A 26,536-nucleotide genomic window follows, 5' to 3' on the forward strand; every position below is an offset into this window, starting at 1 on the left:
ATGAAGTTTGATGAGATGTCAGAGACACACATCTGCCATGTCGGCCACTCTTCGGCGGGCAGTGCCCCCCGTCCAGGTGCCGTTGTTAGGGTTGTGGCTAATCACGATGGTGTAGTCCCTAGACATCCTGGTGAAGACACCATGGTCACTGATGTGGTGCTCGACATTGCAGATGACGGTGCCCTCAAGGATCCCGCGGAGCAGTAGGATGTTGCCGATGGAGAGCATGGCGCAGCAACCGTAGTAGTATTTAGAGTAGAAGTGGTCAAAAAATGTAATCGTTTAAGTTGTGGGGGAGCCCCCGTGGGAACAGTTTTTTGTATTCATGAATACATCAGTCCCTTTTTATGATGAAATCACTTTGTAAGCATTGAATTTGTGAAAAATGAACAAGTTCTCAAATTTCGTTATGGCAAACAGCTTTTTAGCTCTTCTTCCTCTTTTTGTAAAAGAGGTTCAATGCCTTCCAACCCTTCCTGTATTTAAGATCACAAAAAGCTCAGAGTGTGGGCGAGCCAATTCTGATCATGTTGGTGAGCAAGGAGATCGTAGCTGCTAGGGCGTGGGTTTCCCACAGTCCTACCAGTTATACTCAGAGTTTTGTTCCCAAAATCCTAGCCCTTAGGACTTACCATGAGAAAAGAGGGAAACACAGAGAATGTTTGTAAGATAAACATACTCATACCAGCCCTCGAGTGAGGTCCAACCCCTCACTCTTATAGGGGTCGGATGTCACAAAAGATTAGGGATTTTTATGACAAAACTGATAAGATAAAGTATGTGTTTATTTAGGGGTAAAAATGACATAGCTGCTCAATGTTCCAGGCGTTGGTGAAGATTTCATCGTCGATGGTTTTCAACTTGTAAGCGCCTGGTTGGAGTACTTCCGCGATGACGTACAGCCCCTCCCATGGCGGGGAGAGCTTGTGGTGGTCCTTGTTGCTCTACACGAGGCGGAGAACTAGGTCCCCGATGTTGAAGGCTCGATCCCGCACCCGTCGGCTGTGGCACTGTCGTAATGCCTGCTGGTACTTGGCCGAGCAGAGGAGGGCGACATCACAAGCTTCATCTAGCTGGTCCAAGGCATCTTCGTGGGATGCCTCGGCTCCCTGTTCGTTGTATGCTCTAATCCTTGGCACTCCATAGCCAAGGTCGGTTGGGAGGACGGCCTTAGAACCATAGACCATGAAGAAAGGCGTGTAGCCAGTGGCTCAACTAGGGATTGTCCTTAGGCTCTAGAGCACCACGGCGAGCTCGGCGACCCAGTGTGTGCCAAATTTGTTCAATCAGTTGAAGATCCTGGGCTTGAGGCCCTATAGGAGCATGCCATTTGTGTGCTCGACCTGCCCGTTCATTTGGGGGTGCGCGACGGCATACCAATCGACCCGGATGTGGTATTCATCAAAGAATTGAAGGAACTTTTTTTTAGTGAACTGCATACTATTGTCCGTGATGATGGAGTTCAGGACTCCAAAGCGATGGATGATGTCGAGGAAGAACGGTATGGCTTGCTTGGACTTGATCGCGGAGATCGACCGAGCTTCTATCCATTTCATGAACTTGTCTATGGTGACAAGCAAGTGGGTGTATCCTTCGGGTGCCTTCTTGAGAGGCCCAACCAGATCGAGCCCCTAGACCGTGAAGGGCCACGTGATAGGGATCATCTAGAGTGCCTGGGCTTGGAGGTGAGTTTGCCGAGCGTAGTACTGACACCCTTCGCAGGTGCACATGATTTGCTCGGCGTCGGCTACTGTAGTGGCCCAGTAGAAGCCCTATCAGAATGTGTTTTCAACCAAGGTTCTAGGCATGGCATGGTGACCACATACCCCACCGTGGATATCGCTTAGCAAATGCTTCCCCTATTCGATGGGGATGTAGAGCTGTAGGATCTCAATGTGGCTTTGTTTGTAGAGTTCACCCTTTATAAGAACGAAGGATTTGGCACGACGTGCGAGCCGTCGAGCTTCTATCTTGCACTGTTCGCCTAAACGGCCGTTTAGCCCGTTTACACACCGTTTAAACGCTACACGGTGGTACACCGTTTCCGTTTAATCGGTTGTTTTAACCGTTTAAACGGCCGTTTTTCCCGTTTAAACACCCGTTTTGCCCGAATAATAGGCTAAACGGTAGGTGACCGACTGTTTACCGTTTAGCGTTTAGGATAACACTGCTATCTTGTCAATCAGTAGTGTGTGATGGAGGAGGTAGTCAAGGTAGAGTGTTCTCCAGTCAACCAGAGGGTTGGGCTCTATTGCTGGATCTTCTTCAAGCTACATGACCTCAGGGCCAGATGGAGTCGTCGGTTGGTTAGCCCCTGAGGCTGGATCGGACGAACCATCATTGGCCTGCTCTGACCCTTCGTAGCACACCGAGGGCTTGTGTTGGTCACTGGCGAAGACACCTATTGGCACTAGCTCCTGGCCAGATGTTGCCTTTGCAAGTGTGTCGGCTGCCTCATTGAGGCGTCTTGGGATGTGATTAATTTCTCGGCCATTGAATTTATCCTCCAGCCATCGGACTTCTTGGTAGTATGCAGCCATCTTGGCATCATGATAGCTCGACTCCTTCATGACTTAGTTGACAACCAGCTAGGAGTCACCCCATATGTTGAGGCGTCGGATGCCTAACTCGATGGCAATGCATAGGTCATTGATGAGTGCTTCATACTCAGCCACATTATTGGATGAGGGGAAATGGAGACAGACCATGTACCTCATGCATACCCTGAGGGGCGATATGAAGACTAGCCCCACACCAGTGCCCTTCTTCATCAGTGATCCATCGAAGTACATCATCCAGTACTCTTGATCGACGCCCGCCAGTGGTGTTTGGACCTCAGTCCATTCCACGATGAAGTCAGCCAACACCTAGGACTTGATCGCTGTTCGGGAGGCATATGTAATGCCCTAATCCATCAACTCGAGCACCCACTTTGTGGTTCTTCCCATGGCATCCTGGCTTTGGATGACCTCACCAAGGGGGAACGACATCATGACTGTCACAGGGTGTGACTCAAAGTAGTGGCATAGCTTCCTCTTAGTGATGAGGACGCCATACATGAGCTTCTAGATTTGGGAGTAGCGAATCTTAGAGTCGGATAATACCTCACTGATGAAGTATATAGGGCGTTGCACCTTAAGGGCGCACCCCTCTTCCTCCCACTCCACTACCAAGGCGGCGCTGACCACTTACGTGGTACCCGCTATGTATAGCAGAAGGGATTCTCCATCGGTTGGAGGAACCAAGATCGAGGCCCTTGTTAGAAAGCAGTTTGACCATGTCAAGTGCCTCCTGGGCATCGGATGTCCACTCAAAGTGGTTAGCTTTCTTCAAGAGCTGATAAAGGGGGAGACCTCGTTCGTTGAGGCGCGAGATGAATCGGCTAAGTACGGCGAGGCACCCTATGACTCGTTGAACCCCTTTATGTTCTGAATCGGGCCCATCCTTGTGATGGCTGCGATTTTCTTCAAGTTGGCTTTGATGCCACGCTCGGAGATGATGAAGCCGAGCAGCATGCCCCTCGGGACCCCGAAAACACACTTCTCGGGATTGAGTTTGATGCCATTCGCTCAGAGTTTTGCAAAGGTCTGCTCAAGATCGACAACGAGGTGGTTAGCCCATTTGGACTTAACCATGATATCGTCAACATAGGCCTCAATGGTCTGCCTAATGAGGTCCCCGAAGCATTTGAGCAAATAGCGCTAGTACGTAGCCCTAGCGTTCTTCAGACCGAACGACATTAAGACATAGCAGAATGATCCGAAGGGGGTGATGAACGATGTCGCAAGCTGGTCGGACTCTTTCATCGTGATTTGATGGTACCCAGAGTACGCATTAAGGAAGCAGAGGGTTTCACACCTCGAGGTAGAGTTGACTATTTGGTCTATGCACGATAAAGGAAACGGGTCCTTTAGGCACGCCTTGTTGAGACCCGTATAGTCAACACACATCCTCTATTTCCCACTCTTCTTTCGTACAAGGACGGGGGTTGGCTAACCACTCTGGGTGGTATACTTTCTTGATGAACCCGGCTGTCGAGAGTTTCGCTATCTCTTCACCGATGGCCCTGCATTTCTCCTCGTCGAAGCGACACAGGCATTGCTTCACCAGCTTGGAGCCTAGGTGGATCTTCAAGGTATGCTCAATGACCTCCCTCGGAATGCCTAGCATATCCGAGGGTTTCCACGCAAAGATGTCTTTGTTGCCGCGCAGGAAATCAACGAGAGCGCTTTCCTATTCAGAGGAAAGTGTGGTACCAATGCGCACCGTTTTACCCTCGGTGCTCCTAGGGTCTACGAGGACTTCTTTAGAGCCCTCTGCTGACTCGAACGACCCGGTTGACTTCTTGGCATTGGGTGCTTCTTTGGTGACCTCCTCCTTGAGGGCGGCGAGCTCCTCGGAGGCGATGATTACTGCGGCGTGGCCACAGCACTCAACCTCGCACTCATAGATGTGCTGGAAGGAGGTGCCAACAGTGATGACCCCTTTGGGGCCTAACATTTTCAGCTTGAGATATGTATAGTTGGGGATGGCCATGAACTTCGCATAGCATAGATGTCCTAGGATGGCGTGGAAGGTTCCGAGGAACCCAACCACCTCGAAGGTGTGGGTTTTAGTCCTATAATTGAACTGATCTCCGAAGGTAACGGGCAGATCGATCTGCCCAAGTGGCATGGCCTGCTTTCTAGGCACGATGCCATGGAAAGGCACTTGGGTTGGCCGGAGATGTGTCTAGTCGACGCCCATTTCATCGAGCGTCTTAGCGTACATGATGTTGAGGCCGCTGCCTCCATCCATCAGTACTTTGGTGAGCCACTTTGGGCCGATGATCAGGTCAACCATGAGCGGATATCTCCCTAGATGTGGGATGCTCTTCGGAAGGTCGGTCCAATCGAAGGTTATGGTGGACTTTGACCATTGGAGGAAGGGAGGTGTGGCCAGTTCGGCCGTGTAGACCTCGCGACGCGTGACCTTTTGACAACATTTGGAGTCATAGGCCGCTAATCCTTCAAAGATCATAAGGTAGCCATCCAGCGTTAGAAAGCCATTGTCCTTCTCCTCGACGTCATCCACGGTGGGGGCAGGGTCCTTTCCATGCTCCCATTTGTTGGAGCCCCCAGATAAGAACCGTCGTATGAGGCTACAGTCCTTGAGAAGATGCTTAACCGGAAAAGCATGGTTCGGGCATGGCCCCTTGAGTAGTTTTTTGAAGTGGTTCGGAGTACCCTCTACAGGCTTCCAACCACCCTTGCGATCAGCAGCGGCCATGAGTGAGTCCTCGCATCATTGCTTCTTGTTCTTCCTTTTGGCAAAACGATTGGAGGTGCCTTTGCCGACGCCCTCGTCCCGCCTTGCCTTGCCCTCGAGATGATCGAAGATTGCTCCAACCACCTCTTCTCCTAAGGCGTGGCAGGTGGTGATGTCCAGGAGTTCCTTTGTGGTTTGTGGGCCCTTGCGCCCTAGCTTATGAACCAAAGACTCGTAGGTAGTCCCAGATAGGAAGGCTCCTATAACATCGGCCTCGGAGACATTAGGGAGCTCATTGCACTACTGGGAGAAGCACCGGATGTACCCACGGAAGGTCTCACCAGCCTTTTGATGGTAGTTCTTGAGGTCCCATGGGTTCCTAGGGCGCTTGTATGTGCCCTAAAAGTTCCCCACAAAGATCTCCTTCAGATCTGCCCAACTCTAGATCGCGTTGGACGGTAGGTGTTCCAACCACGCTCGAGTCGAATCAGCTAAGAACAGTAGAAGGTTGCGAATGATGAAGTCATCATTATCCACACCACCGGCTTGGTAGGCAAGCCGATAGTCTTCGAGCCAAAGTCTGGGGTTTGTCTCCCTAGAGTACTTTGGGATATTGGTAGGTGGTCGGTACCTTGGCGGGAAAGCAACATTGAGGATGTGCCGACCGATGGCCTACGGGCCCGGTAGGCCGGCGTTCGGGCTCTGGTCCTCGCCTCTATCGTAGCATTCGCCACAACGAGGATGATAGCCATGGCGGGCTCCTTCTCTTGGGTTGCCATAGGTACGTCAGCGGGCGTCGAGAGTGCGGCATGTGTCACGGTTGCGGCTGAGACGCTGATGTACTGGGACCACGGTGTGTTTCCTGCCGTCTTGTGGTGCCTGGTGGACTGACGCATCCCTAGCAGGGCACGCCGAGGTTGTGCTCTGGCTAGCGTCGAGCTCGCATCATCGAGACAGTGAGCTCTTAGCCGACTACGCCGCCGCACGCTCGAGTAGCATGTGAATCTCATGGTGGGCCTGATGATCCTCGGGCGTCTCGGCCTCTAGGAGGCCATGGAGCAAGGCCAATGGCGACGACGATGTTCTAGCTCGCTCGAGCGAAGCAAGGAAGGGCTTTATCATCGGCGATGATCCTTCAGTTTACATCATGGGCCATGGCGCATGTGCGCCCACCGTCTTCACTGTGCTCGATCTCCCGATCAAGCTCCGCGTATTCCTACACAAGTTGGTGTCATGCTTCCTCCATCTCCCGCTGTCGGGCTTCCAGCTGCTCCACCCCCATGCGAGGCAGGGCCATTGTCTCCCCTTTAGTTTTGTCACCAAGGTTGCCCGTCGGGGTAGCCCCCTCCGCGGGGACGCTTTCGACATGTTCCTCGGGGGTACCCATCATGAGGCATTCTCAGGAGGGGTGACGGCTCCCCCGGCTGGAGTCAGAGCTAGAGGTCGACCCTGACTTCTCTGTGAGGAGGTTGTGGAGATTCCGTGACGTGTTCGATCACGCCCCCCCCACAAACTCGTTGTTCGTGAGCGGTAGGACCATGCGTCGTGCCACAAGGTGGCTAACGGTTGCCGCAGCGTTGCGGAGACCGAACGGAAGCGCTGGCGGGGCGCTCTGTATGTGGTGTTCCAGAGAGAGGGACCCTTCTCCAAAAAGTCATGCCATGTCATTGGCGTCGAAAAGGGTGAGGTGGCGCTGGTCCTCCTTGGACTGCTGGGGTCCAAGGGAGACATCGAGCTGGCGCTTAAGCCTCTCATTGTTGAGGCCGATGGAGGGGAGAGATTGGATGACGGCGTGGACCAATGCCAACTCTTCTCCTACCGTGATGATGAAGTCTAGTTTCTCGAAGCGCACGTGTGCGCCTAGGACCCAGCAGATACCGTGGCTAGCCATCCGTGGCCTGATGTTTAACGTCAGAACGTGCAAAGGTCCCCTACCTAGCGCGCCAACTGTCGGTGTTTCGAATAAACACCAACTAGTAAATTTATATTTATTGCGCGTTAGGCTTGGATGGTGTGCTAAAGGACACAAGGTTTATACTGGTCCGGACAGAATATCCCTACGTCTAGTTTACTGCTGCTCGTGTTATCAGCACTAAAAAAGGTTCATAGTAGGGGGTACAAACGGTCGAGAGAGGGATATGTCCTAAGTCTCTGATGGAAAGGTCGAAAGGATGTCAAGAGCTTAGTTGCTGCTCAGCTATGTGTTATACGAAGCATGGTATATAGGATTGATCCGTCCCCTTAGTGGGGTGCCCTATCCTCCCTTTTATAGACTAAGGGGGAGCAGAGGTTATAGATGGGAGAAAGAGAAAAAAACCAGAGATAGAGAAGGTCCTTCAAATGTGTTAGGTCTTTCTTTTCCCTTGAGCCTGCCCTGCTGACATGGCAGATGGTGTCAGGGATAGCACGTTCGCTGATCCTGATAGGACCATACACTGGCTTCATTCAGCAAGTGGTCACGTTCCATCCTACTCTGGCGGGCGGTGCGGCGTGCCAGGGTGCCGAGCCGTGACTCTACGAGGAGCATACGGTTTAGTGACCATACGTCCGTTACTGTAGGTGATATGAGTTCCCTCCTAGATTGTAGTAGTTGTCGTATGCTTATGTCAGGATCCACGTCCGAGGGCTGATGGCGACGCCCACAACATTGTAAGGCAAAAGTCGACGCCTACAACACTGTTCGGGCTCTGTCATGCCTGGAAGGGCTTAAAGTGCTCATCCCGTCATATCCTAACAGTACTTTTCTGCAGACATGCATGGTATGGTCATCGGTACTGTGGTTGACCTGAGTGTCATGTCTTGCCCTGTGCTCATCATTATAAAGAAGCAGGGTGCATACGTTGGGCGGGGGCGGAGTCTGGCCCCAGATGTCGGACGAGGCGGAGCCAACCCTCGGACGTCAGGGGTCGGGTGAGGTGGAGCCAACCCTTTGGGGCCGGGCGAGGCGCGGCCATCCTTCGGTCGTATGGGCAAGAAGTGCAGTTGCGTTCTTGTCTGTTTGGAAACATCAATATTTGATGGTTATTAGCTCCATCTCATTGGGTACCCCGTATTAGGCCCCGACACTATTCGACTGTCTTCGACAGGAGACTCATCATAAAACCCAAATCTAGAATATGTATCCAACATAATACTTATAGCCTCTAATAAAATATATATATATAAAAGATTCTGATGATTCTCAGACTCATTTTTTTTTCCGTTGTTGGAGAAGATGGGTACGGAATCTTTACCGGTAGCGCTAAGAGTTTTCTATTTTTGGGTAACGTTTGTCGTTGGAGACAGCCTAACCGGCATCCACGAACGCACACATCTCTCCGCCTCGCACCTCTCTCGAGCGGGAGCCGCCGCCTCCTTCGCCGGCGTCGACGATGGGCGACTATGGCCACGGCGGGGGGCAGATGCGGGGCAACCCGGACTCCCGCCCCAGGGGCCAGGGCCAGCGTCCTAACGCCCAGCAGCTCAAGCTCGTAAGCCACCGATCCCCTCCTCTCCCCCCACTAAACCCTAACCCTAGCTGCCTGATTCGTCTCTGATCCTGGTTTCGCTTCGCTCGCAGATGGGGCAGATCCACCCGACGGGGCTCACGCCCAACCTGCTCAAGCTCTTTGAACCGCGGCCGCCGGTCGAGTACAAGCCCCCACTGGAGAAGCGCAAATTGCCGGCCTACACCGGTGAGTCGACGGATCATGCGATTCTCTATTAGATGTTTTCAAGGGTTTGCTGACTGACTGACTGATGTGGCTACTGATTTGGATGCAGGGATGGCACAGTTTGTGTCACACTTTGCTGGGCGCGAGGATCCAGAGTATGCTCCGCCGGTGCCCAAGTGTGAGAGCAGGGTATGTTTTTGTCTATATGCTGAGTGTCCTAGGTGTTCCTGCTATCATATTTGTACAGTTTTCTCTAATCAGACTTTGTGATTGGGTTTCTGAGGTAGCCGAAATATGCTGCAGTGCAAATGCCCAACTGGATGGCGTGTCATGTATTTTGTTATAATAAAGGATTGCATCTTGTTGAAACAGTAGCTTCCGAAACCAGCTTGTAGCACATGATATTTAGGGCATTACCGGTCAACTTTGGTAGTTGCTTCTGCTACAAAAGCATGCATGGTTTGAGTATGTCCCAGATATTTTAATGTTTTGAGATTTGAGATGATATCATGCATCCAACTGTGTGAAGGCACTGTCGCACTTCTTTCTGCTGAGATCACATGGGCCTAAATCATTCTTTCTCCATTTTGGGGCATATCATAACATTGTTCTACCCTTTTACTATTTTATTTTATCTTGTACCTGATTATTATATATGCTCTGTATACAGGCTGAGAAGAAGGCTAGGATTCGCAATAATAAGCTTGAGCAAGGTGCTGTTAAGGTTGCTGAAGAGCTTCAGAAGTGTAAGTTCTTACTTAAGGCATGGTGTCACCCCAATTCTTTTAAAATGATGGATGTAATAACATCATTGTTCTGATTTGGTTTTATGCAGATGACCCACAAAGTGACCCCAATGCTACTGGAGACCCATACAAAACACTCTTTGTTGCTAGACTTGTAAGTAACTTTGCTTGTAATCGTTGGCATATTCCTTAGTCTGTACTCATAAAAATTAGATGGCAAGTTATCTTTGGAACACCAAGATAATTGGCTTTGCCATTGTTGCAGAACTATGAGACGTCTGAGCAGAGGATCAAACGGGAGTTTGAAGGTTATGGTCCTATTAAAAGGGTAAGTAATGTGGTAAATTCCTGTGCAGGTGAAGTTATTGCACTTTGGTAAGGTTTTTTCAGTTATTCTAAAATGCAAACAATCATTGGCCAAAACTGTGGAAAGGTTGCCTCTCATTAGTTTATGGCTTCCTTTTAAGCTCCTCCGACAAGTGTTTGCGACACCAAGGGGGTCCTTATAATCGCTCTGTTGCTCCATTTCATTTCGAGAATCAAAAGTTGCACTTCATTTTCTTTCTGGTTTCTGAAAACTTACTTGGAAATGCTTTCAAAGGAACTGGGAACTCTGTTTCAATTTTCGTAGTCATTTTTGGTAAACTTAGCATCAATGTTTTACTTGAACTTTGGGTTTTTGGAGCCAACAACTTATTTGCTCTGTTTCATGCACAGGTATTTAGTGTTTGCTCTTGAATGTATCCCATGACAACTTTTTATGGTTTTTGAGCTGTGAATTTGATCATTTCTCTGTACATTATTTTACTTGAATACTTCATTATGAAATTGGTTCTAGAATAAAATATTTTCAGTAGTTTTATACAGTTCAACACAATGATGTAAAATGTTAGCTAGTTAAGGGTATTTAAACATCAGACAAGAAAAATTTTGTGGGGAGGGGTGTGTGGAGTAAATCTTGTCAGTTGTGTTGTGCTAAACTAAGGAAATATCAATCATCTCTGTGAGCACAGGGGGTCTACAACTCTACAGAGTCTCTTTTTAAGCAATCTTTATACCTTTGGGGGCTTAGATGGAATACATTTCAAATGAAAAATTATATAGGGTTCAGGCATATGTATGCTCTCTGGTAATTTAGTTAGTCTTTTGCTCTGAATCATTGGAAAGCCGTTTTAATATGTGCATGGTTGGTACAACCAATTAATGACAAGGCATCTCTGGGAACACAAATATGCATAAACAGGTAACTCTGGCTGCACCTGTCTGTGGCCCAGGTTCTCTATTTCCTAGTACTTCTTTTTTGTTGTCATAAAGAAATTTCTTGAGGAGAAGAGCAAATTGCTTCTAACAAAGGTAGTAAATGGTTGGGTTGTTCTCTCATTCCACCAATTTGCAACTATCATATTGGTCAACCGGGGTAAACAAGCTTGAAAAATGCTGACAGTGGCACAAATTAGCATAGATCACTTTGTATTTTTTCAAAAAGCAGTTTGTCTGTAGACAGGGATTTTCTATGGTATTTAGGCTTAATTGGGTAGTTTTCCTGGTGAGTATAGTATTTATAGTTCCTTCAGTTTAGCTATTAAAGCTAGCACTGCTACCAAATTCTGGTTTTCTGGAGCAACCGACACCCTGACACAGCACTAATTGCATCTCTCAACTCCTAGAGTCGAAGATCCGTCAATTTTGTCCATAAGGGGTACACATCACTCACTTGGTATTATTGCCTTTCTGTTAACTGTTATTCATTCTGTTCGTTTGGTAAACGAAGGCTGAACAAATTTCACCGATGGAGGGCAACTTGGTATAGTATTTAGTTCTATCGTACACCCTTTTTCTTTAGTAAAATAAAATTCCCTGGTAAGGGGATATCCAATTTATTTCCCAACGTATGCCAATCGGCCAGACAGCGCTTTTCCTCCAACTGTGTTGATCTGTGCTGGATTTCACTCCTCGCGTCGAAGCTCTACATGTGCAAGGTTAGCATGGCTGTTTTAGGCTTTATGCCTGTCTGTCGTGCACCATAAAATATGCTAAAGATTAAAACAACAGCAAACACAATTACTACTAATGATATGTCATTCTTAAGTTCAGTGGAACTGTTATGACCGGCGTCTATTATAATAGGCGCAGGCCCATTAGTGGCTAGAGGAGGACGCCGGCTATAGGGGCTAAGAGCCCATATTATTATTATTTGCTATTTATGGTATTTATTCCTTAATTATAGGATCCTAGAGAGGATAAGTACTCTGTAAACAATTGAGATTGGAATTAAGCAGAAGCAACATATTTGTTGCCGGCTTCCCTTGGGAGCCCTAGCCGCACTTCCTCTTCCTCCTTGCGCCGTGATCACCACGGAGCCAACCCGCCGCCATTTCCCTAAGCCTCGCCCTCCGCTCTTCCACCCCTATGACCTACGCAGCAACTCCTAGGGCATCAAGTCCAATCAATCTGGTATCAGCGATGTCAGGTTCTCTTCCCACCTCCACCAGCCCACCGCCGCCGCCGCCAATCACCACTGCTGCGCAGCCTACATCCTCCTCCCTGCTGCCATCCGCCTCGGCGGCCGCTGCGCCTTCTACAATGTCGATGGAGCAGGTGACCGCGGCCATCCACGAGCTGTCCCGTTCCATGACCGCGATGCAGTCCTATCTCCTCAGTTCGCAGCAGCCGCTGCATCCCCCACCGCGGCCACCGCCGCCGCAATCGGCCATGGCCTCCCTGCCGCCGGTGTTCCCTGCTGGGATGCCCCAGTCCAGCGCAACGGGTGTGCCCATCCATCTACTGCGGATGCCGCCCTCTCCGTCGTCGATCCCATCTTAAGCCCTGACCTCGACGGTAGGGCCGGTGTATACGATGGCAACGTTCCCGGCGACCACGACGTTGGCTGCCCTAGCCCCTACCACAGGCGCCCTGATCCACTACGGTGGGGCGGTCCAGCAGCCCTCCTACACGGAGGGGGTTTTCTATGGGGGCGTTGATGGGCCTCTACTCTATGGCGGCAACATGCAGCACCACCCCGGCGACTCGTCGTCCGCGGCCTTTGCTCCAGAACCAGCAGCTCCGGGTGTCAGCCACGGCGCCCACCCTCCGCGCTTCTACAAGTTGGAGTTCCCCACCTACGATGGCGCCGAGGATCCCTTCAAATGGCTCAATCATTGTGACCAGTTCTTCCATAGGCAGTGCACCCTGGCCTTGGACCGCACTTGGCTCGCGTCGTACCATCTCACCGGCGCGGCCCAAACATGGTACTACGCCCTCGAGTAGGACGAGGGCATGCCTACGTGGGATCATTTCAAGGAGCTGTGCAATCTGTGTTTTGGGCCGGCGGTTCATGGGACCCGTCTATCCGAACTTGCTTGCCTGCCCTTCACCTCCACGGTACAGGACTACTCCGACCGCTTCAATGTGGTGCTCTGTCATGCTCGGAACCTCTCCGCGCCCCAAAAGGCGGAGTTGTTTGTGGGCGGACTGCCGGAGCACATCAAGGTCGACGTGGAGCTGCGGGAACCCCAAGACCTCCAAACGGCCATGTATTTGGCCAGGGCTTTTGAGCGCCGCGCCGCTGCCACGATGCCGGCCACTCCTTAGCGTGGCGTCCGGCCTCCTCAGCGTCTAGGCATCCTAGCGTCGCTACGGCCTGCTGTAGCGGTACCAGCAGCCCCGGGTGCGACCACAACTCAGGCACCAGCGGGCGCTGTGGCCCCTGCTCGTCCTTTCCGCCGACTGTCCCCAACGGAGCAATTGGAGCGTCGCTGCCAAGTTCTCGGCTACAATTGTGATGAGCCCTATGTGCGTGGTCATGTGTGCCAGCGCCTATTCTACCTCCAGTCGCGGATTTCCTCGACGATGAGATCCCAGCGGAGGTGGCCGCTGCTGCTGCATTTCCAGAGGAGGCTGTTGTGCATGCGCCTGCCCCAGCAGCGGTGCAGGAACCTACCGCCCAGCCTCAGGTGTCCCTCTACGCCATCGCCGGCATCCGAACCGAGAATGCTATGCTCCTTCCAGTCTCCGTGCATGGCCACCATCTTGTGGCGCTCCTCGACTCTGGCTCGACGCACAACTTCATCAACGCTGATCCCCTGCGCCGCCTAAATCTCTCTACAGCCCCGCACCCTACCATGCGGGTACAGGTGGCCAACGACGATCGTGTGCCCTGCGAAGGCGTCGCCCGGGATGTGGCCTTGGCCATTGGTACAGAGGAGTTCACCATCAGCTGCTATGGCATCAGCCTGGGTGGTTTTGATCTTATTCTTGGCGTCGAGTTCCTACGTACACTGGGTCCTATCCTCTGGGACTTCGAGGATTTGTGCATGGCTTTCACACGGGGCTCCCGACGCATTCTGTGGAAGGGCCTGGGCTCCCCCCACGATGACATCCGGGAACCGACTGCGCGGGCGATCGCCGCTGCCTCCTAGCCACTACTGGACCGGCTCCTGGAGCAGTTTGAGCCGGTCTTCGCCGAGCCACAGGGGCTCCCTCCGATGCGGCCGTTTGATCACTGCATCCACCTGCTGTCGGGTACAACTCCAGTAGCTGTTCACCCCTATCGCTATCCACAGCTGCTATGCTCGCCCAAGGCATCATCCGGCCGAGCACGTCTCCGTTCTCCGCCCCCGTGCTGTTGGTGCGCAAGGCGGACAACTCCTGGCGCTTTTGCATCGACTATCGGGCCCTCAACGCCAAGACGTCCAAGGACAAATTCTCGATTCTGGTCGTCGATGAGCTTCTCAACGAGCTTCATGGGATCGCTTCTTCACCAAGCTCGATTTGCGCTCGGGCTACCACCAAGTGCGGATGCACCCCGACGACGTCACCAAGACGGCGTTCCGCACTCACCATGGCCATTTTGAGTTCCTGGTGATGCCGTTTGGCCTTTCCAACGCGCCGGCGACTTTCCAGGCTTTGATGAACGACGTGCTCTGCTCCTTTTTGCGCAGGTTCGTGCTTGTGTTTTTCGACGACATATTCATATATAGCGCCTCCTGGGCCGAACACCTGCAGCACCTCAGCATCGTCCTCCACGCACTTCGGGCACACCAGCTCCACCTCAAGGGCTCCAAGTGTTCCTTTGGGGCGTCTTCGGTGGCCTACCTTGGCCACGTAATATCAGCGGGCGGCGTCGCCATGGACGCCGACAAGGTGGCTGCGGTCGCCTCGTGGCCGGCACCTCGCTCCGCCTGTGGGCTGCGGGGCTTCTTGGGCCTCGCCGGCTGCTACTGGAAGTTCATCCGCGACTTCGGCCTCATCGCCGCGCCGCTGACGCGCCTCCTGCGGAAGGAGGCATTTGCCTAGGACGACGAGGCGGACGCGGCGTTCCAGGCACTCAAGGGTGCCCTGTCCACGGGACCCGTCCTCCAAATGCCCGACTTCGACAAGCCGTTCGTGGTGACCGTGACGTGTCAGGCGCGGGGTTTGGCCCTGTTCTCCACCAAGACGCTGGACCCCTCGCTTTCTTCAGCCGGCCCTTCGCTGCTTGTCATCTGAAGCTCGCCGCCTATGAACGCGAGCTGATTGGGCTGGTTCAGGCTGTACGTCACTGGCGACCATACCTATGGGGCGTCATTTTCTTGTTCGTATAGATCACTACAGCCTCAAGTTACTACTGGACCAATGTCTCTAAACTGTACCTCAACACCAGTGGATCAGCAAGTTGTTTGGCTTTGATTTTCCTGTGGAGTATCGCCCTGGCCGCCTGAACATCGTGGCGGATGCGCTGTCCCGCCGCGACATGGAAGAGGGTACAGCTCCTGTTCCTACTGCTCATGCCCTCTCCGGGACGACGTTCGCCCTCTTCGATGACATCCGTCGGGCTACAACAGTAGTCGCGGATGCCCAGCAGCTCCTCCAGCGCTTGCAGGCTGGCCAGCTGCCGGCACCATGGCACTTCGACGACGGTCTCCTTCTCCACGGGTCCCGCATCTTCATCCCTGACCATGACGACCTGCGCCACCAAGTGCCCCTCTTGGCTCATTCGGCGGGCCATGAGGGAGTCCAGAAGACTCTGTACCGCCTGCGCAACGACTTCTACATTCCGGGAGACCGCGCCCTTGTCTAGGATTGGGTGCAGGCGTGCAACACTTGCCAGCGGAACAAGACAAAGTCGCTACAGCCCGCCGGCCTGCTGTAGCCCCTTGACGTTCCGTCCCAGGTGTGGGTGGATATCTCCATGGACTTCATCGAGGGGCTGCCCAAGGTCAGCGACAAATCCGTCATTCTCACGGTGGTCGACCGCTTCTCCAAGTATGCACATTTCATCGCCCTCGGTCACCCCTACACCGCCGCCTCCCGTGCTTTCTTCGACGGCATCGTCTGACTGCATGGTTTCCCTTCTTCCATCGTCAACGACAGGGACCCCGTGTTCACCGGTCATGTGTGGCGCGACCTCTTCAAGATGGCCGGCGTCACCTTGCGCATGAGCACGGCCTTCCACCCTCAGACGGACGACCAGTCTGAGGTGGTCAACAAGGTGATTGCTATGTATTTACACTCTGTTACAGGGGATCGGCCGCGGGCGTGGGTGGATTGGTTGCCATGGGCGGAATATTGCTACAACTCCTTTCATACCGCCTTGCGTGCCACCCCGTTCGAAGTGGTCTACGGCCGACCGCCCCCGCCGATACTACCATACAAGCCAGGGTTGGCGCGGACTGACACGGTCGACGCCTTACTCCGCAGTCGAGATGAGATGCTCGCTGAGGTCCGGCAGCGCCTCGTTCAAGTGCAACAGCTGTCTAAGAAGTACTACGACGCCGGCCACTGCGACCTGGAGTTTGCTGTGGGCGATTGGGTTTGGCTACGCCTGCTTCATCGGACCACGCAGTCTTTGGAGCCCCGGGCCAAAGGGAAGCTTGGTCCTCGCAACGCCGGGCCATTCCAGGTGTTGGAGTGCATTGGCAGGGTTGCCTACCGGCTGTAGCTCCCGGACGGCGCTTGCCTGCATGACGTCTTCCATGTGGGCTTGCTTAAACCTCACAAGGGGGACCTTCCGGCCGCGCCTGCTGCTCTACCGCCACTGCTGGATGGTCAGCTCCTTCCTGCTCCCGAGCGTGCTCTCTGAGCTCAACTCCGGCAGGGCACTTGGCACGTCCTCATCCAATGGCACGGACTGCCCAGCGACGAAGCCACCTGGGAGCTCCTCGACGACTTCAAAGGCCTCTAGCCCGACTTTTAGCTCGAGGGCGAGCTGTTTGCGCAGGCGGGGAGAGATGTTATGACCGGTGTCTATTATAATAGGCGCAGGCCCATTAGTGGCTAGAGGAGGACGCCGGCTATAGGGGCTAAGAGCCCATATTATTATTATTTGCTATTTATGGTATTTATTCCTTAATTATAGGATCCTAGAGAGGATAAGTACTCTGTAAACAACTGAGATTGGAATTAAGCAGAAGCAACATATTTGTTGCCGGCTTCCCTTGGGAGCCCTAGCCGCACCTCCTCTTCCTCCTTGCGCCATGATCACCACGGTGCCAACCCGCCACCGTTTCCCTAAGCCTCGCCCTCCGCTCTTCCACCCCTATAACCTACGCAGCAACTCCGGTAGGGCATCAAGTCCTATCAGGAACTTTCTTATTGAATATTATTTGATTACTATATTTGAGCTTTGCAGGTTCGTCTTGTAATTGAGAAAGATACAAGTAAACCTAGAGGATATGCATTCATAGAGTATGTGCACACACGTGACATGAAAAGTAAGCTTCTCTTTTTTTTTTGTTGCAAATTTCCCATTTGGTTTATTTTTTACTCTCCTTATAACTTACATTTTCTCTGCTAACTTGGGTTCTACCAGATGCTTACAAGCAAGCAGATGGGAGAAAAGTGGACAACAAGAGGGTATTAGTTGATGTTGAGCGTGGTAGAACTGTTCCAAATTGGCGTCCCAGGAGATTGGGTGGTGGGTTGGGATCAAGCAGGATAGGTGGTGCTGATGCTGACAAAATGGATTCCACTAGGTACATCTGTTTTCTCATTTTGATCACCTGTAAAAAGTTATTGCTTTTAGAAAGAGGCACTGAGTCAAACTTATCACTAATGCTTGTATGTGTTTGCTTTGCTTCTACATGTTTTTGTTCCTTTTGTCTTTGATATGCTTTTCTGTATGAAGCCTTCTGTACCATCTGATACTTTAACACGTCATTGTTGATGTTGAAAGTTGCTACATTTATGTTAACACTTGTGCATATCTTATTATCAGGGAGCAACAGCATGGTGGACGCCCTAGATCAGAAGAGCCTAGGAGGGATGATCGTCGTGCCGATAGGTAAGCCATACCAAATTAAGGGGATTGTTGCATTGATGTCATAGTTTTGATGCTTATTAATTGCTTCTTTCTGCAATTATTTTCGCTCAAAGGGATCGTGAAAAATCTCGTGAAAGGGTACGTGAAAGAGACCGTGAGGAGAGGACCCATGAGCGTTCGCATGACAGGACTCGTGATAGAGATTCACGAGATGAGAAGCATCACCATAGAGACCGTGAGAGGACTCGGGACAGGGAGAGAGGAAAGGACCGCGAAAGAGACCATGGCCGTGACAGGGACAGGGATCGTGGTCGGGACTATGATAGAGAAAGGGACCACGCTCGCTCTCATGATCGCCATCGTGAGAGAGGCAGGGACCGTGGTGAAAGAGATTATGAGCGCACCAGTCATGAACGCGACCGTGGTCACATGCATGAGAGGGATGCAGACTATGGCAATGGTGGGACAAAGCATGACAAAAATTTGTCTAGTTATGGGCAGGATTATGGCTATGGTCAGTATGAGCAACACAAAGGTCATGACGCATATGGTTATGGTCAAGATGGACGTGGGCATGAAACTGAACACTCAAAGCGGCATGAGCTCGAGTATTATCGTGTTGACTCGTATGGTAAAATGGAAGCCAACTATCAGATGCAGCCAAACAATGCTGAACCAGAAGGCCCTGAGGAAGGTGAGGCATATGAGGAAGGCGACAACTAGTATCACCGGGCTGGTGAATCACATGAATGAAGCTTGATTGCAGCGTTGAGATTTGCCTGCAGCTTTATACTGATACAATACAATGAGGATTTCAAAGTTGGTTCTTTGTTTGAATGAGTTTCAGCTGCATAGTGCCTGTCAGTTATGTTCTTCCATGTTGGGAAATTCTCAAAAGAAAGCAAAAGCATGCCCAACTGCGTGGATTTTGGAATTTGAAGCCACAGCTGCCAATTTCTTGTGGAATAAGATGTTAGTATAATCTGGTTGTGGAGATTCGTATCATTTGCCCTCATCCTTGTACCCTTCTGTTATCTGTTAAAAAGTTTTGTATGACAGATCCTTTAAATTATTTATTCCAACTTTTCGCAGAACTTCAGAGATGATGTTCCATTTCGTCTTCTAACAAAATGGCACATAATGTATCAGTCATAGGGGTAGCTCAGGGCATGTACAGTCCGTTTTTTTTTTTTGCTGACACGTGCGCCAAAGAAAAGTTAATAACAATTGCTGCAACCTCGCAATAGCCGCGAGGGAGTTTGTGGGCAGATGCGGCGGCCCTCATAACGCCGCTTGCTTCTGCGGGCTTCGCAACAGCCCGCGTAGCGCCGCGTACTTTGTGAGTCGCGACCAGAACACCGCGCTGTGCATCACTGAGACGCGACCGCAAACCCAACCCATCCATGGACCATGGTTGATGACGACCCCCAGGCGGGGACGAACAAGACGAGGCTTCTGCCACCATGGCGTGCATCTATGCCGGCACGCAGGGGCGAAGCCAGGAAAAATGGCTGTCAGGGTTGATATCCGAGCCTTAACTTATAGGCTGTGATAATATAATACCATACATAACATAAACTAATATGATAATAATTGCATATTGTGATAAAATAAGCTTTTAAAAATTACAACAGTAGTTACCTCTTACAGTGTCCCCCAACGACTACGATCCTCCAATTTTGTGAAAGCGAACTATCACATCGTTAATTGGAATTGTAGCAAAAAATCCTTGTTCTACGAAGCATATGATACAATCATTCATAGATCCATCTCCAATACGATTTCTCAGTATTGTCTTCACAATTTTCATTGCCGAAAAGCATCTATCCGCGAAGTGCGCTGAATAGTACAGTTAGTCTTTGCTACAGGGATATCTCCATCTCTTCTTGCTCTTGAAGTGTCAACATTATTATTCTCATCATCAGTGGCCGGTGGTAATTTCCTTTTAAAGAATCCTTCCAATTTGCTCTGATTGCCTATCAAATTAGTCATATCATAAAAAAAGCACAGTAGATACTAATGTGCAAGCCGTACTAAACTAGTAAATTAGCATAGATTAGATACCTGGCATCTTGGCCTGAAAGTCTGAAACTCTGAATGAAAGAGCACGTTCTTTAATGGAACGCAACTACGCAAGGAGACAAGGAACATGGAGGCCACGAACTCAGGAAGCTTTTGTCGGCGGCGGCTGCCCGCTGGGATTTGCGGTTGTGGCTCACGGTCACGGCCAATCGGCAATAGCCCCCGCAGACGATGTGAGATGCGAGACTACGAAAGATGAAAAGGGTGCGGGCGTGCGCCGTGCCGCCAGGCTGTAGCGGAGTACGGAAGCAAGCCAACGTTTGGCATTCTAGGCCTCGTTCGTTCGAAGGAATTTTGGAAGAATCTGGATGAATTTGAAGAAATTTGTGAGAGAAAAACACTGTTTCGAATAAAAAAAGAAGCAGATCAAGCTGGTTTTAAGGGCACGTGAACAGGCCCCTAATATGGACCTGCAACTGCTGCTAATGGGCTGAAGAGATACTGAGACAGTTAGACGTGCTAATGGGCTGCAGGCCTGCCGGGGTCGTACCTATTTTTCACCGGGGTCTCAGCCGGCAAAAAATCACGGGGTACAGGGACGACCGTGAAGTCGTCGGTGTCGGACGACCCCGTTGAGTGAATGTAGCTTCGCCACTGCTGGCACGAGCTCCCTCTCCTCGTACCTCGTGCTCCGCGCTCCGCTCCAGACCCACTCCCCGATCCTGAGCATGTCCATCGCCAGCCTCTCCTCGATGAACTGGTTGAACACCAGCGGCCACATCAGCATCGGCACGCCGGCGGCCGCCGCCTCCGGCAGCGAGCTCTCGACCGACAGTGCGTGAGGAACAAGCCCACCGCTGGATGGGAGTGAGACGGGTCCGATGAAATAGCCGCGCTTCATGGATCCGACACGCTCGCGCGTGGCTCGCAGTACTCTTCCTCCAGGTCTGCGAACGTTGCGGCGCCATTGGTCGTTGGACTACGGGACGTGCGGGTTTGCGGATATAGATGTCCATGTAGCCCGTGGACCGACAGCCCGGCACGAAGTCCATTTTTTAGCCTGACACGAGCATGGCATGAACCTGTGGTGAGCGGGCTCGGGCTGGCACGGCCCGAAGGAGCAGGGCGTGCCTGGGCCGCACCCCAGGCACGTGGGCTGACACGGCACGGCCCGTTATTTTGTTATAGCCCGACAAAAGGCCCGATATATATATATATATATATATATATATATATATATATATATATATATATATATATATATAATCAATTAAACCCTAATCCCAAACTCCCTATTCCATCCCAACGCCACCGCGCAGCCCCTTCTCCCCCGACTTCTCTGTCTTCTCGTCCTCACGCTCGACGCGTACGTGCGCGGGAGTGAAGCCCCGACTCCTCTCGCTCCCTTGCTCGACGCAAGGTGGCCCAGCCCCGAGCTCCGCTTGCCGACGTGGTGCGTGGTGCGCTGCCCCAGTGATGACACTCCGCCGCGGGTTCCTCTCCTTCCATCCCTCCGTGAGGCCGTGCCATGGGTGCGAGCGCGACGTGCTCGAGCTCTGCCACGCCGGCCGCCGCCGCCTCGAGCTCCTGCTTCCTCACAGCCCGCCGAATCCTCCCAATCCCCTTCTCTTCTCGTTGGATCCGGCGTCGAGCGTCGCCACCGCCTCCCACCTCTCTCAGGTCTCTGGCTCTGTGGTGGGCTACGCGCTGGCCCGACAATCTGGATGTGCCGTGCTCGACGGGCTGGCACGGCCTGAAAATCGGTCTATAGAGTCGTGCCTGGGCCGATGGCCAGGCACGAAGCCTTCTCCGGCACGGCCCGGGAGGCACGACGTGCCGTGTCAGCCCGACCCCCATCGGGCCGTGCACGGCACGGACCCGTGCCGTGCCGGGCCGTCCCGGCCCGATGGACATATATATTTGCGGGACGCTGCGGCGCCGTTGGACTACGTGGACAAGCCACATCGACCCGCTCCGGTCTCGCGGGTTTGCGGCACGGGTTTACGCGGGATTGCGGCGCGGGTAGTCCAGCGGGTTAGCGGCACGGCCCGCGCCATTTGCAACCGTATTCCCTACACCCTAGCACATAGGTCTCATCAATAAAATATACTCTAGGTTTCATCAATAAAATATATTCTTGATGTTTTGTTGGATTAATACATTGTTTCTACTATATATCTAAGTGAAAACCTATGTATGTATTTATAAAAGCCAGAATATCTAGTAGTCACCCTATCCAGCCTCCTAAACTCAAATGTGACGGTTCGGGTAAAAAAAATATAGCTGTGCTAGTCTACTCTAGCCCTCAAATTAGGGAGTCGTCAAATCTTACCCTACTCCTATTCCATCCGGCTCATACTTGTTGGGGTTGTTTCTCACTTGCCGTGGCACCCCTTTCCAGCTAGATCTGGCTATACGACCTCTCCTCTCGGGCAAGGGTGAGGTCCTGACGAGGTGGTGTCTCCTCGTGTGACCTTGACCATCATGCAGCCTCTCCTCTCGAGGTCTTGTCACGATAGGCGACGAGATCTGATTGGGTCCCCGATATGCGGTCTCTGCTCTTGCGCCTCTCCCTTCACCAGTGCGACGGGCAAGATCCGTCTAGCGGTCTGTTCGCTGGTTGGTTTCTGGGCTGGCTGGTGCTGATTTGTTGTGAGAGGAAAACACTGTTGGCTGGCTGGTTTGGGCTGGCTGAAACCAACAAGCGAACAGGCTGTAGATCTCCGTGCAGCCTCTTCTTCCACCGGCACGACACATGGGCGAGATATGGGCGGGTCCCATCCTCGTCGCGACGAGCGAGATGACCGGTGGGTCCCATGTGTAATTATATTTAAGATGAATTTCAGAGCTTTTACTAGAGTAGACGTAAAAAAAAAACATGACGGCAAATTCAACTGAAAAGTAGATGCATTGTTTTGAGGGCGGCTTGTGTAGTTACTCTTTATCAAGGGAGTAGAATCTACCTTGTCTCCAACTTGGTACCACCTACTTGGGTTTGGGTCTATATTATCAGATGGATACTAGTTACACCATATTTGTTTTTGTATTTTTCCTTTGAAGTCGGTGTTGGATAATAATATCTATTACCACCTAAAAAGAGTGAGGGGGTTTCCTGCACAGGATTTTGGTGTGCGCGCTCCTTCGAAGTCTGCCCGCAATTACGTAAGTCTCCGGCTCAGGTTCGCGTTCGATTTCCTCTGTGATTTGGAAAACGCAAGCCGCTTGCCGAGCGCTCGCCCCCCTCCGGACATCCATGTCGCTGGCCGGATCCGCCCGCTCGTAGCCGGAGCTCCTCCCGCTGGAGTTCCATGCCGCCCACTCGCCCGTAGCTCCACCGGTCCGGAGTTGCATGCCGCCTGCCCACAGCTCCTCGAGCCAGTCTCACACGCCCGGGCCACCCCTCACCTCCGCGCGAGCCACCGGCGGGCCTCTCTGCTCGACCCTCTCAGCAGTGCCCCCCCCCCTTGCGCGAGCCACCCCTCTCCCTCCTCGCTTTGACCTCCTCCCCCTCGCCTGGGCACGGCAAGCACGACCGGATCTGGGAGCTGCTGCGTGGATTTGAACAAGAAGGACCGAGATGCAAATAGAAACCTTTATCTAGGTCCAGTTGCAAGATTCAAGACTCATCGGAATAGTAGTAAATAGTGCAAAGCAGTTTGAGAGAAGTCAAAGGTTCCAGGTGCAAAATGACTAGCAAGAAATAATCGAAACAGCCAAACGCCCGGCTTAGATTCTACCTATCGTGACTTATCAGATAATCCTGCTCAGCTTATAACCGAGACCGAGATGAGCTGAACCAGGGCCTCAAACAAATAAGGATCGGTCTCCTCTCCTCGGCTCCTCTGTGTTAAAAAAATCGCCTCGCTCCGCACGCTCGCCCCCGCCGCATCCACCCCAAAATACAAATTGTTTTTTCGACACAGATTCGTTCCATGGCAACTATGCTTTGCCCAAGCATGACCAGCGCAGCGCCATGGAGACAGCCGACTACTACTCTGCTTTGCCTGGCGCCGGGACGATGGGTACGGTGTCTACTACGTTGACAACAGCAAGAGCTACTTCAGCGAGGACATCACCTCGGCTTGGTCGCCAACCTCACTGGCACGCCGTCCGCGGAGGCGCTCCACCTCGACGTCACCTCCGATGCCAGCGTCGGCGCCACTGTTCACGACGTGCTGGCGCGGCTTGACAAGGAAGGCCACGAATGCCAGCGTCTTTGCCAGGCACGTGGCGCGCAAGGCCGTGACTCGGTCACGGACGTCGATGGCCATCACGCGGCAGCCGAGAGCCGTGAAGGCATGTCAGCACTCGTACCAGATCCAGCCCTTGGCGCACACCGTGATGATCACTACTGGCTGCTTGCTGTCCTGCTGCTACTAGCCCACGTTGTCGCCCGTCAACATGGGGTGGGGTGGGGTGCGAGAGGCATAGGAGCCATGGCAAAGTGCAAGTTTCGACTTGGAGCATGTCACTAAAGAGGAGAGTAAGAGCCAGTTTGGTGCGGCTCTTGGTGCTCCGGCTCCTACTCCTAAGGCACTGCACAACACTGTTTTTACTGTAGCATGACAAAAAATGGCTCCAGCTCCTCCAAAAATGAACTAGAAAGAAGAGGAGCCAGAAGAGCAGCACATTTGGAGCTTCTCCCGGCTCCGCCACAATAGCGCTACAGTGCCGGAGCCGGAGCCGGAGCCGGAGCCGGAGCCGGGAGAAGCCCCTCCAAACGGGCTCTAATTTAGTTCTGAAAGTTGCATTACTTGATTGCGCGAAAGGTTTCAATAAAGGCCATTGATATATGCCAGAGAAGGATGGAATGATCAAATTGTGTTATTAAAAGTATCGTGCATTATAAACAATGATTTGAAATAGAATTCAAATTCTATTTTTTCCGTGCAACGCACGGGCATTTATCTAGTGAATGTATATTTGTCTCGGTCACAAATACAAATATGGAATACGGGACAAGTTGGATCCGGACAGTATTACTCGCGAATATTTCTTCGGAAGTGCTAGCGCCCGGACGTCCGGACGCCCGCGTGAACACTCTGTTTAGTGCTCCACGTGGGGCCCGTGCCGCCTGAGCGACAGGAGGGAAAGGGCGTGTGGCGCCTCTGATTCAGAAGGACCGGCTGCGGCGTCGTATGGATGCCCTACCGTCGCCGGGAGAGACGATGCAGCAGAAGGTGGGGAGGAGAGATACAACATCCGAACTAGTTTTGAAACATCCAAATACAACAGTTGCAACATATGTCTGAAGGTAGTTGAAACACTTGAAACATGCTTCTGAAACACTTGAAAAAACACCTGAAAAATACTTGAAAACCATTGCAACCATACACAAACATCCAAATAAAACATATGCAGCGTATGTATGAAACATATGCAACATCCAAATAACTTGCAACATGCGTCCGAAAAACACAGATGAAACATACCTTTGAAACATCTAAAACACTCAAAACATACGCTTGCAACATGCCTCTGAAACAATTGCAACATCCTCCGATCTACTTTGCCAACATCCATATGAAACAAATGTAACATACATCTGAAACGTCTGAAACACTTGAAACATACATATACAACATAGGGGGGGAGAAGGCTGGTCGATCGATTCCGGCCGCCGGGTTGGGGGGAGCTCGATCTCTAGGGTGGGAGAGGGCGTCGCCGGGTGTGGAGAGGGCGCCGCGGCGGAGTGGGGCAGAGACGCCCACTCCCCTGCAACACCGCCATGCATCTCCATGGATCTCGCTCGTGCTCCATAGATCTCGCCAAGGTGGGTGAAAGGGCCACCAGATCCGCAGGCGCTAGGCGCTCTTGGTGGGTGAGGACGCTGGGGTGGGCGGAGTTGCCGCCGGGGTGGGGGAAGGTGCCACTGGGGTGGGGGAAGTTGCCGCCAGGGTGGAAGAGGAGGCCGCCAGGGTGGGGGAGGAGGACGCCGGGGTGGGAGAACGCGCCGCCGCCGGCCAGGGAGGCAACCATGGCCGCGCGTCGGGGTAGGCGCGGGGCGCGAGCGCGGAAGGGAGGACGGAGGAAGCGAGGGACTAGGTGCGGGAGCGAGTGGAGTGAAGCGTATGTCCATTCTGGACGTCTTAATTGGAGCATTACCGATGTTTCTTCAAATATAGTGAGTAAAGGTAATAACAGTATGCATTACATGTTCTCAATCTGTAAGACACTTTAGTCAAATATAAAAAAGTTATAAATTACATGTCTAAATTTTAGCTAAATGGCTCAAATTGTTCTCAATTTTCAAACTTTTGCAAAAAAGTGTATTAACAGCCCATTTGTATTTTCTTTGTTTACTTTGAGAGCACTAAAATTTTTTAGTGAAGTTGAATTTAAACTTAGGTTAGACTTTGTACGCACGCACATACGCACACATGCACGCACGCACTTTAGAAAAGATAATCAAATCTACTTCATTTACCTTTTTTGAGCTAAAATTTATCTTTGATTTGCAATCTACTTCCAATGGATATACAATATAACTATCCGAAACTAATATCTGACTTAGCTATCCAAATAATCTGATCGGATATCCAATATTTGATGGATACCGGCTCGTTTCGTGTCAGATATCGAAAAACCTATCTGAATCCATATATTCAATATCTGAAAAAACCTATCCA

General features: G+C 51.8%; 1 protein-coding gene across 1 annotated transcript; it reads left to right on the forward strand.

Annotated features, from left to right (window-relative positions):
• The first annotated feature begins 8,507 nt into the window (after window positions 1–8,507).
• On the forward strand, window positions 8,508–18,984 carry LOC136538977 (U1 small nuclear ribonucleoprotein 70 kDa-like). The gene is made up of 10 exons (XM_066530906.1): window positions 8,508–8,717; window positions 8,807–8,921; window positions 9,010–9,089; window positions 9,571–9,646; window positions 9,736–9,800; window positions 9,912–9,974; window positions 17,256–17,337; window positions 17,436–17,598; window positions 17,841–17,906; window positions 17,999–18,984. The coding sequence occupies exons 1-10, from the start codon at window positions 8,619–8,621 to the stop codon at window positions 18,606–18,608; spliced, it is 1,419 nt and encodes a 472-aa protein (XP_066387003.1). The 5' UTR covers window positions 8,508–8,618; the 3' UTR covers window positions 18,609–18,984.
• Window positions 18,985–26,536: the final 7,552 nt, after the last annotated feature.

The sequence above is a fragment of the Miscanthus floridulus genome, chromosome 1, assembly GCF_019320115.1.
Source record: "Miscanthus floridulus cultivar M001 chromosome 1, ASM1932011v1, whole genome shotgun sequence".
Classification (NCBI taxonomy): Eukaryota; Viridiplantae; Streptophyta; class Magnoliopsida; order Poales; family Poaceae; genus Miscanthus; species Miscanthus floridulus.

Excerpts from the sequence above, each read along its gene's own strand:
- LOC136538977 (XM_066530906.1), top strand. The coding sequence starts at position 8,619 with ATGGGCGACTATGGCCACGGCGGGGGGCAGATGCGGGGCAACCCGGAC. Across the intron at positions 9,801-9,911 it reads CACTCTTTGTTGCTAGACTT|AACTATGAGACGTCTGAGCA; the intron begins GTAAGTAACTTT and ends CCATTGTTGCAG. Across the intron at positions 9,975-17,255 it reads GTTATGGTCCTATTAAAAGG|GTTCGTCTTGTAATTGAGAA; the intron begins GTAAGTAATGTG and ends TGAGCTTTGCAG.